The 11533-nt window shown below is 43.3% G+C and overlaps 2 protein-coding genes across 6 annotated transcripts in view; both read right to left on the minus strand.

The window, feature by feature from the left end:
• Positions 1–5653, minus strand: part of LOC309687318 (uncharacterized protein) — a 61184-nt gene extending 55531 nt beyond the window's left edge. The window contains exons 1-3 of the mRNA XM_082502181.1: positions 5625–5653; positions 4703–4888; positions 3727–4538 (exon numbers count right to left, since the gene is read on the minus strand). Of these exons, the coding sequence (XP_082358307.1) occupies positions 3727–3885 (159 nt within the window). The 5' untranslated portion in view covers positions 3886–4538; positions 4703–4888; positions 5625–5653. The remainder of the gene's footprint in view (positions 1–3726; positions 4539–4702; positions 4889–5624) is intronic.
• Positions 5654–8926: 3273 nt separating this feature from the next.
• snrpa (small nuclear ribonucleoprotein polypeptide A) lies at positions 8927–11507 on the minus strand. 5 transcript variants are annotated; one of them, XM_082501963.1, is made up of 7 exons: positions 11433–11507; positions 11039–11119; positions 10732–10904; positions 10475–10645; positions 9631–9807; positions 9445–9533; positions 8927–9357 (listed from the first exon to the last, which is right to left on the minus strand). In XM_082501963.1, the coding sequence occupies exons 2-7, from the start codon at positions 11109–11111 to the stop codon at positions 9198–9200; spliced, it is 843 nt and encodes a 280-aa protein (XP_082358089.1). In that variant the 5' UTR covers positions 11112–11119; positions 11433–11507; the 3' UTR covers positions 8927–9197. The 5 variants fall into 5 exon arrangements, with proteins under 5 accessions (XP_082358089.1, XP_082358086.1, XP_082358090.1 ...); XM_082501960.1 differs by having other exon boundaries at positions 11039–11163; positions 11433–11492; XM_082501964.1 differs by having other exon boundaries at positions 11039–11122; positions 11433–11458.
• Positions 11508–11533: the final 26 nt, after the last annotated feature.

An 11533-nucleotide genomic window follows, 5' to 3' on the forward strand; every position in this document is an offset into this window, starting at 1 on the left:
TTGCACCCACAGAAGTCGCCCCCTGTTAGACATTACAAAAACTGCAGTTTTATGGCTTATCGTTTAAAACGACCGTGGTTCAGGTGGTTGGGAAGCTCATCTGCTACCGGAAGGTCGCCGGTTCGATCCCCCAGCTCTCTCTGTCCTGGTCGTTGTGTCCTTGGGCAAGACACTTTACCCTACCGCCTACTGGCGTTGGCCAGAGGGGCCGATGGCGCGATATGGCAGCCTCGCTTCTGTCAGTCTGCCCCAGGGCAGCTGTGGCTACAACTGCGGTTTGCCTGCATCAGTGAGTGAATGAATAGTGGAATTGTAAAGCGCTTTGGGTGCCTAGAAAAGCGCTATATAAATGCAATCCATTATTAAAAGTCAGAGGCTACACCCGTCTTTCATATACAGTCTATGTTAACTATGTTAAAACTACAGAAACTGATGTCCTCAGTTCTCAGATTCTTACAGTGTGAAGATGAAAGAATAAATGATCATTCTGCGTCATTGCACCATGTTTTTATTTACGTTTCTCACAGCGTGCCAACTTTTGGGGGAACAGAGATGTTCCCTAAATTATCGAGGGATTAAACAGCACTAGCTTTTATCTTTGGACTCGCCTTTCTTTGGCTCTTGTCTTTCTTTCTTTAGTCTTCCTGTGTGTCACCACCACTCCCTTCTTATTTCTCACTTCCCCTTCCCAGGGGGCAATGACACTGGGATCCTGCTCACACGCTTCTTCTCCCCTCCTCCTCCACTTCACTTGTTTCTCTATCTGAGAACAAGCTTTGACGCTCCTGTCATTTCTCTTTCTGCAGCCATCAGCCATTTTCTACATTGTTCCCATCCTCACTTTTATCTGCCTCCTTTTCTCTTGTCTGTGTTCCCTCCCTGTTTAGGGATGGGTTAAGAGGGGACACACACACACAAACCGCACAGCCTCTCTCACACACTCTAGACTTAACAAGACCCCCTGAGAGTCTCAGAGCACAAGGGTCAGGTATGTGCGTGTGTGCATTTGTGTGTGTGTCTGTGTGTGTATGTGATCCTCTCTGTGGTTTTGGCTTTATCCAACAACAGCAAACACCAAAATAAGGCCACTGTTATATCAGTTTGTCCTTAAACCCTCACTGATGAATAAATGTAAATAATTCACATTATTTTTTGGCTTTCTATCTGAAACAATGAGCTGGTGACACCTCATTACAGCCGAGGATCTAAGCCGTGTATTCCCAGAGGTGTGGTGCATTCAATCATGGACAGCTATCACTGAGACCTGGAAACTCTCATATGTCTGCTTAGCCAGAGCCAGGCCGCCCAACGCTGAGCCACAGTCTCAGTCGCCCCATTGTTACTGGGTTTTGTGTCCCTTGCCTGCACCCTGTCCCAGAGCTGAAAGGGGTGAGATGGGAGGGGTCGCAGGGTAATGGTGGTGGTGGTGGAGGGAGGTGGGGTGAACTTGTCTACATCAAAAGGCTTGTGGAGATACAGTGGCGCTCATCACTCTGCATCCTCCTTTCTTCCTCTCCTCCACTCGCTGCCTAAGCCATTCCCTGCATACCAGCATTTCAGCGCTCAGAGGGAGAGAGGGAGAAGGGGAAACAGAGAGAGAGTGAGCCAAGCCGAAGCTCAGCCCGTCTCTGAAACTGAGCTTCGTCAGTTTAAAGCTCTCTAAGGGGCAAAACTCACAATCCTCTGTACCTAAAGACATTCAAGCCTCGGAAAATGATCTGTTGACTTTTCTACTGTCATGGAACAAATGCTACTATTCGACGAACTCCACAGAGCTCGCTGTGAGCCATTTAAGCGAGACTTTCTTTGTACTCGAGGCCAACAAGTTTCTTCGGAAAGGCATCATTGATTTCAAGCATATTTCTGTGGCACTTTAAATGCCACTGTGAAACTGCATCAGATATTTTATGAACTGATTATTTAACGAGCCTTGCATTTTTGGCAACCCTATTCATAACAAGCAGTCTATGATTGATTCCTTTGTCTTATGAGATTGTGATATCTTTGATTTCCCAGTTATTGTCCAGACAAAATAGGGTATTTGAAGATGTATGGTGTTGTGTGAGAGGCATTTTAACTATTTGTTGATAACTGCAGTCTCTTACTGTCACAGTATTGCGGTTAAGTCACGGTCAGGATCTTCAATCACACTGAAATTCTGTCTGGGTGGATGCTTCAAGCATTGTGCGGATGATACATTTCTAAGTGTTTGTTTATTTAAATGTCGAAATCCTCTTGTCGCTGATTCACTTTATGAACTGCATTTTGCTCAGCATTCAAACAGAAATGATGTGCACATAAATTTCATCCAATCTCATTTTAAAATTCAGCTTCAGTTTGAAAATGGCAGTCTAATTTAGCGAAACATAAATGCTTTGCGTACTGTAGTGTGAGCGTGGCACAATAGACAACACATAAGGACCGCTAGAGCGTCAAGAAGCCTCATTTATGAACTGCAGGTTGAAACATCCCCCGTCCTCTGCATTATAAATGGGCACCAGCAGATGCAAAGGATCTTGAGTGTGTGCTTCACACTGCAGTGCAATCGGAGAATGGAGAGAGCAGGGTGTGTTGTTCCTCAGCTGTGAAAGGGTTGCAGAGGTACAGAGAGGCACGCAGAGCTGCCTGAATGTTCAACATTCACACGCCCCGGAGTCTATGAGGCTGTGGCCCCGGGCTCCACACACACCCAGGACACAGATGCTGGATGTGAGCTCAGTGTTTAAAAAACGTGCACTCACGTGTGTGCACACATGCACGCTTCGGAGCACCCCTGGGCCTGGTCTTGCTACTGGTGAGCGCTGTCACACATTAGACACATTGTGACAAGACCAGCAGCTGCCTGAGAGCTCATGGGGGGAAAGGGGAACAATATTTTGCTTGTTTATGCTTTCATGCCCAAAACAACACTGGAATAAAATCCAGAGCTTTAATACAGCCACAAATTGTCCTCATAATGTTATAACCACCTTCTCAGAAGTATTTACGCAGTCATTAATGAACTTTGCTGTTATGCCAAAAAGAAAGCGTGCATACATGCAGCCATGCAGACAGAGAGAAAATAAGACAATCAGACCACACCTGAGAATGGTTACTAATATATGAAATGGACAAAGCAGCAACCAAAGAGCCTAAAAGGGAAGATGTTTTCACTCATTTACTGATCCGTGAATAAGGAAAATACCTTAACAGGGGTGCGGTGTGAAATTTGGGTGTAATTTATGCGCAATTAATGATCGAGGATATACCAAAGTGAATGAAAAGGGATTAAGAATCATTATTTAGCAGAAAATGATGGAATAAATCACATTCATCGACTACATGTCACTAATGTGATTGATTTGTGTTATCATGACATGTCTTTGTTTGGCAAACAGTGGCACACTGACTCTTTTTCATTCAAGAAAAAAAAATATATATGTGATTTTTACCGTCTGTCGCAAAGGCGGATTTTTGTTCTGATATTTGCATCCAGTGCTTCTACAATTGGATTACAGTCGTTCTCTGTTGTGTGGGATAATACACCAGCGGGCTGAAACAACAGGTGGGCACAGCGCCATGCAGGAGCAGAAAGAGGGCAGCATAAAGGGACACTGTGCGTGGGACTTTATTCCTGAGTATTTTTCTCTCAGCTTTCATTTAAAAAACAGACAGAACCACAGTTGCGAGTCCGCGTGGGGCGTTTAAGTGCATGCAGCCCGAAATAGCACTTAATCGGTGGCTTACCTGCGTTTGCACCGTGAGCGCGACGAAAAAAATCACAGTCCGCGGCAGGTGGAAGTGTCCCTGGTGTCGCCCGGCTCTCATGTCTGGCTTCCCGTTTAGCTTTTCACCTCTGCTCCTCAGATTCTTCCGAGTTATCCCGTGCACCCGTGAGCTCTCCATCCCTGCATCAAGGGACTGGGGACCGTGCTGTGCGCTTTGGTGGCGGTGGTGTCCCCCCTCCTCCTACTCCTCTCTTCCAGTGTCCTCCGTCCGCCCAGCTCTCCTCTTCCTCGCCGGTCTTAAACCCTGAAACTCCCGCAAAGCCACTTCATCGCGTCCAGACCGGAGAAACCATAACTCTGTCTCAGCTTGGATCTCTCCCTGCAATCAACCCACCTACATACGCTCACGCGCACACCTGATCAACCCCTCCCTTGCTGCTGTGACCAAGGCAGGTTTCCTCTGGGAATGACACATGCACACAAACGCACGCTTCTCACAAACACACACTCCCCTTGGTGTATTCCTCCCACCACCACCTGCCTTAAGAGGCTTTACGGGTCCAATCTGCCGGCTCACTTGACTTGAACTCACATCCCAATTAGCTGATACTCTCTCTTCATCTCCTGTCTCTCTCAAAGCTTAATCCACTCTCAGAGATAATATGGAGAGGGGACAATCGTATGAATCCTATTTCTTGATGAGTGTGTGACCAAAGCAGCGACCAAAGTTGCTTCTCCCCGGCGGAATGATTTCACTTTTGTGTTCTTGTCATTGGAGCGGCTGGCTGGTCATTTGTAAACCCGATACGAAGGCTGGCGGCCACGGAGTCACTGTGGGAAACAATGAGAGGGAGAGTGAGAGCATGAGGGTGTGTCCTGGGGCAGGGAATATCCGTCTTTCACTCCTTGTCCGGATGGTTCCCAGAGCGCACGGGGCTCTCATCCCCTTTTCTCTCTCTACACACTTTGACCAACATTCTTTTTTTTTTCAATACCATATTTACGTGTGAGAGTATTCTGAATGCTTTTCGCATCTCTTTTATCCTCTCCTGAGTGTTCTGTTTCCCCTCTGTCCTTTGTTGTGCCTCACTGGTTCCTCTCCTCCAGTTTCAAACCTCTGCAGTCCACGGAACACTTCAAAGCTCAGCTTGGCAGAACTGTTCTCACAGTTCTGTTCAGACCTGTGAATAGAAATGATTTGTCCTTCAAGCTTAATTAAAACACCCGTGCTGTTGCGGATGATGTACTAAAAGTTGTTTACAAAAGACAAACAGACTTTCACGCCTGCAGGAAAGGTGTGAAGCGGCTTCTGTTGGTCAGGACGCACAGGGCAAAAGTGCTTACGCGGTTCTCACCCACCTGCAGACTGATTTCTTATGACACGTTATAATTGAACCCACTTTTATGATTGAACTTGTTTCGACAGCTGCGGCTCTGAAAAGTGTTAATGTGCTTAATGGAGCCGCCGGGTTGCAAATACTAACCGGCTGAGCGCATAAATATAAAAGAGAACTGTAGGGTGAGTAGGCATCTTTTGAATATTGGCAGCGGTCACATGGCACACATATTTTCCATATCTCCTCCAGTCCTCTAGTTCTCGTCTTGTTGGACCCAAGACCTCCACACAATGCACCTTCTTTATCAGAGAAAATCTAATGAGATTCTCCCTCCTCCCCCTTCTCAATCTTAAAGTCTATCACGGGCTTGTTGCTCAAGAGCTTCCCTGACAACCGCTGGTGTTTCCGCGGCTTGGCGCTCCGCGTTGACCCCGGAGCGGAACAGAGGGCTCTTGAGGAGCAGAGGCTTAATTTGCATGGGGGAAGCAGTGACCTCGAAGCACGAGCTGAATTCTAACCAAGCATCCGGAAACACACGTGCATCACTGGGTCTGCGCAGAGGTTGCAGCGTGTGGCTCACCTGAAGAAGAAGAGTCACAAAAAAAGTAATCCTTTCACTTGCTTTCTTGGTGCCTACATAACGGATATGCAGTTAGTTGTGCATTTAGCTCCATCTAATGGTCAATACGCGTTTTATTGCGCAGGATTTGAAAAGGCAGATTTATTTATTTATTTTAACACTATTTAAACTGCCGTGAAAACAATGGCTCATTTCAAATTAGGATAAAAAACACATTTAGGAGTTATTTAATCAAAATGTAATACTAATAAATAATGCATATAGATAAGTAACCTGCTTCCTCGGGGCCTTTAGAATGAGCTTAGATCAGATTTGATTTCCACATGTCTAATTTTTTTTTTTAATGTTTCATCCACTTCAAACAAATAATGGACCATACAGAGAAAATAAGCATAAAAACAGAACATTAGCTCTAAAATATCCACTAACCTCTATCTAACTGAATTTCTGTTATTTACTTAACTAAAACCAAAAACACATTAAATTAAAGAACTCAAAAAATACAAGAACTTTCATTTTTCCACTCAGAAATCAAATTTTCTTTCCTCCACTATGCAGGATTATGCAAATTCAATATCATCAGTTCAGCTTATGATGCATGTGACCGTCCTTTCTTTACTTCCCATGTTTTCTGTTTACACTACAAACTGTGAAATAGAGGTAAAACTATTAAAGTGAAACCGAAGTTTTATCCTCTAAACTTGGGATGCTTCTCTTTAACTGAAGGTAGCCTACATATCTGAAGGTTTAGGAAGTTTAGTTACACAGTATGAATTTTTTGCAGGTGAATTTGGAGGATAAAAATTCAGTGTTATAAATTCAATGTCTAAAAATAGTTGAATTCTGATGATACTATATTTCTTCCATACTTTGCAAACTAAAAATACTTAAGAGATGATTTATAAAATTTATTTATTTTTTAAGTGGTACTGACAGGAACAGCTTCCACGCATAAGCTGCTGGATAAGTATAAGCTGCCTTTCAGTCTCTGAAAGATTACTGTGTTGGTGAATGGGAAGGCACTGGGCATGTTGCCAAAACCATGCCCCCCCCCCCCCCCCCCCCCCCCCACACACACACACACACACACACGGCGCCCTGGTGACTGAGGTCAGTGCTTTCTCAAGGCAAAATAAGGGAGTGTGGAAAGGCTTGGGAAACTGCAGAAGAATGTGGATTTCTGTGTACACCGTTGAGCTGACCTGAAGACAATTACTCAGGGCACATAACAGGGAGGCCCTGTGTACACCGGGCACAGCTGATAGTGAGAGTCTAAATTAAGCCTTTCAGGCCTAATTCACACGTCACTCTGTCTGAATCTAGTCTGTGAGAGGAGGACGTGCTCCTTATTAGCATGTCTGCAAACATATCGTGTGAAGGCTGAGAGGAAAATAGACAATAAGAATTTACTGAGACAATAATTCATATTGTCCATGATTCTGAGCTACTTTTGTTTACCCACCTAATTTTATGTTACTTACAGAACATTGCAGAAAAACCTTTTTTGCACTTACATGACAACATTTTAAACTTAAATGAAAATATACACTCATCCATCCCTTCATTAAATACAATAATGCACATATTCAATCATCCAATCACATGACAGTAAGCCACTGCATTCAGGCATGTAGACATGGTCAGAACAACCTGCTGAAGTTCAAACAGAAAATCTGAAGGAGGAAGAAAGGTGAATTAAGTGACTCTGGGTGTGTCACTGTGGCTGGTTTGAGTATTACAGAAACTGCTGATCTTCTGGGATGTTGCCTCACAAACATTTCATTTCATTCACCCACATCAACTTTTTGGTATTCAGAGAATAGTCAGATGAATTTGGAGTAAATATAATATGAACCATGCATCTTTCCTGCCTCGTATGATGAGTTTGATTGTGATGGTGTAACGGTGTGGGGGTTATTTTCTTATCATGCTTTGGGCCCCATAGTACCAACTGAGCATGGTTTAAACACCACACCCTGCTTGAGCATTGTTGCTGACCATGTCCATCCCTCTATGACCAGTGTACACATCTTCTTCCAGCAGGATAACACACCATGTCACAAAAACTCAAATCAGCTCAAACTGCTCTCAAATGGTCTCCAGTCACCAGATCTCAATCCAATAGAGGGCCTTTGGGATGTGATGAACCAGGAGAGTCGCAAATGTGTGATGCTACATGGAAAAATCTGTCAGTAATGTTCCCGGCACCTTGTTGAATGCATAGCATGAATGGATAGATACTAGCAAGGTGTACCTAACAGTACCCAGTATAGAGTTTATCCAGTTATCACTACTGAACAACCTAAAACTTCAGGTCCACCTACCCTTTGTTTTTTGAAATATTAGAAATTGCATAAACTAGGTTCAATGATAAATCAAATCGCCGTAAAATATCTACACAGCTGTATGGAGGCCCATTTTCAGCAACAAGCCTTCCTGTTTTAATGTTATGATGTGACTTAATGCACAATTTTTATCCGAAATTTTTTTTAGTAGAGTAGAAAACAAAATATTCACGCAAGTGTCCAGAGAATCAAGTCTGTTTTCATGTTTGCTTCATAATACAATGATCCTCTAAAAATAATATCTTTGTTCTGAAATGCAGCAGAACCCTTTTTCTACAAAAGCAGCCCTCACATCTGTGACAGGTATGTACTACTGGCTCGAACACAAAAACAATTATACTGCGGTTTGAGAAGCACATTCACACATCTTCAATTAGCAGCTTCATTATCTCATTTCAACAACACCAGTCTCAACACGAACACTGCAGTTTTGGAGGTGTAATAGCGTGCGAGCATTTGTTGGGGGAGCAGATGACGAAACGCTGCAACAATGCAACACCAGCCATCCATTAAATAATATACCAATGATTAATGCCAAATACAGGGAGAGAAAGTGGCTTCAGAGATCTAGGTTCTACTTCAAAGCACAAACTAAATGAGATTCCAGTGCATTTATTTTACAAGTAGGATGGCTACGGTGAATTATATGGAGTCCCATAAAGTTTCCATGTTTTGTAATAATCAGAAGACTCCAAAGAACTAAATTTTCTGCAGATGCGGTCTAAATTCAGACTGCAGCACACAGCATTGGTATTCTTTAAAAAAAAAAAAAAAAACAACACACACAGGGTTTTCTCAATGCTGGTTTCTCCTTCTACATGTTGTGCAGCTGAAGTTGTTTAAACATGAGATCCTTTTGACTACAGGGACTTGAGAGAAAATGTTTAACACAAGAGGAGAGAAAGCATCGCCTATTGGCGGAAAGCTCAAACTGCAGCTTAAATGAAGAGCAGCACATTCTTAGAACAGTTTTATTTATAAAAAGAAAAAGAAAAGCTCCAGGTACAATGTCTGGTAAACCAGACTCTGGGTGCAATGCTTTATGACAAATATAGAAGACATATCAAGCTGCTTGTGGATTTTGATGTAAAGCTAAAAAAAAAAGAAAAAAAAAAAAGACACCAGCTTGACACATACTTACGTGCAACCCTGAAAGTCAATTTCTAAGAATAAATCACAGTCAGATTTACTGCAAGTTTAAAAAACAAAGACCACCCTTCCTGAGAGCTTATTTCTTAGCGAATGAAATCTTCATTGCATTCGTCTGTGTGATCTTGAAGCCTTGTAGTGCATCTCGTGCAGCTCCGGCCTGCACCTCGTTCTCAAACTCCACAAATGCAATGTCGTGGCGTCCGGGGACCAGACGCACCTCTTTGAAACCTGGGAACCTAAAACGCACACACCAACAGTTAGGCTCAGCCTATAACAGACACAAGCGTGCAAAACTAGATCTAGAGAATGGGTTTGCTACTGACTGGTTGAAGAGCATGGACAGCATGAGCTCGTTGGTCTCCTCCGGCAAGTTGGTGAGGAAGAGGATGTGATTGGGGGGATTTTCTGCAACCTACGAGTACACATTGGATATCAGAATCAATCAACCAGAAAAATATCAATTTATTAAATTAAATGAAGACACAACATGCTCTGTGACAAAACACTACCTGCTGGGGCATTTGTCCAGGCATCTGCCCAGGCATCATCTGACCAGGAGGAATGGCACCAGGGGGCATCTGGCCAGGTGCCATCCCTGGAGGTGGCATCATGCCTGGAGGGGGCATGTAAGGTGGCTGGCCAGGCATGTGCATCATACGGGGAGCCTGGCTCATTGGAGGCATTCCCTAAAGAGTGAAGAGCTTGTTAATAGAAAACCCGATGTCCATTTTCCTCTTCTGAGATGTGTGTGCTACTATTTACATTTGTCAATGAAAATAGGGTCAGTTTTCAATCACACAAACTGTTCTAAATGCAGGAGGAACTTTCTCCCTTTGCTTTTGTTTCCTTATTTATTAATATTGTTCCTAAAAGGTTCATCCCAATTCAGTATCATGTTTTTTGTTCTGCAACTTGAGCTGAAAACATGTTTTAGCCATAAGAACAACTTCATTGATAACAAACGGAAATTCATATGTTTGACACAGCTCATCTGCCATTTGTAGAGAATGATTTTCTGTATCTATATATCGAAGTCTGCTGTATGCAATGTAGAAAGCCATGGACCCAGGACAGTCCCCTGTGGAGCCCCCATGTTGCTCATTAATGTCTCAGAAACACACCTGACAAACTGTGGCCTTTCTTTAGGGTATTCTGTGATCCAGGAAACAGTAGGAATCTACTATAAAACATCTACTCTATAGAACAAAATAACCAAGAATTTTCCAACATATTAAAGTTCGAAATCTCAGGGTTTTTATACTTTGTGTCTCTGCCCACACTTTGGCTCAGAGCTCCTTGTGAATACATGATAGTTGCCAAAATAACCAATAAAACAGCTCTGGCTCCACTTACAGGCATAGCGGCAGGCACACCAGCGACCATGGCTGCACCAGCTACACCCTTCTTTGGTCCAGTGCCATCGGGTCCTTTGATCTTCTTCTTCTCTTTTTTGCGGTCACGCTCTACGTAAGTCCCCTTCATTTTAGCTATGATGTCAGAGTCAGTCTTTGAATACTGTATGCGCTGCAGGACCAAACAGAAAGATCACATGTGACACACAAACTATGGTAAGCAGCAGTTGTGTGATATTCAGTGTTTAGTTACCCTACCATCGGTTTATCATAGAAGGGGAAGCCCTGCATGGATCTCAGCGCATTGGAGGCGCTGTTAATCTCTTTGAAGATAACAAAGGCCTGACCCTTCATCTTTATGTTTCGTGCCACCAGGATATCCAAAATCTGTCCGAACTGTGAGAAGATGGCGTACAGCGACTTTTTCAGCTCTGCAGTAAAAAAAAACACACACACACACACACACACACACACACACACACACACACACACACCACAAAACATAAAATGATTACTCTGGTTGTGCTTATTTAAACGGAAAGAGATTTCAACGTGCAAACCTCACCATCTTTCTTGATCTTCTCATTCAGGTTGTTGATGTAGATAGTATGATTTAGCCGGACATCCGGGGTGGCCATCCTTTAATCTGCTGATGAGCGTTTGATGAACGTTTGTATCTTTAGAGACAGTCTGAGGCACAGTTTAGATTAGATGCTAAGTAGCTAACTAGCTAGCGACCGTTAGCAAACACTCACCAAACGTGACGGGGAGGGTTAGCCTGCAAGCTATCTACTACAAATTAACACCTTGTTTGGTGTTTTACATGTATATACTAATCACCCAAATACTTAAGATCGTCACAAAAAGCTCAAATGCATTATTTAAGTACATGAAAGCGCGGAAGAAGTGTTTCTTTATAAGAAAATTAACGATTCAAGTCTTTAGCTTGACGTTCCTACCTGATGAATGAAAACCCGGTCTTCACAAATCCCGTTTTCTGTTCTCGCGATAACAGTGCAAGCGTAACTTCCGATGTTTAACATCCGTGTCCCATTTTATT

The sequence above is a fragment of the Aulonocara stuartgranti genome (assembly GCF_965226115.1).
Source record: "Aulonocara stuartgranti genome assembly, chromosome: 14".
In the NCBI taxonomy this organism is placed as follows: Eukaryota; Metazoa; Chordata; class Actinopteri; order Cichliformes; family Cichlidae; genus Aulonocara; species Aulonocara stuartgranti.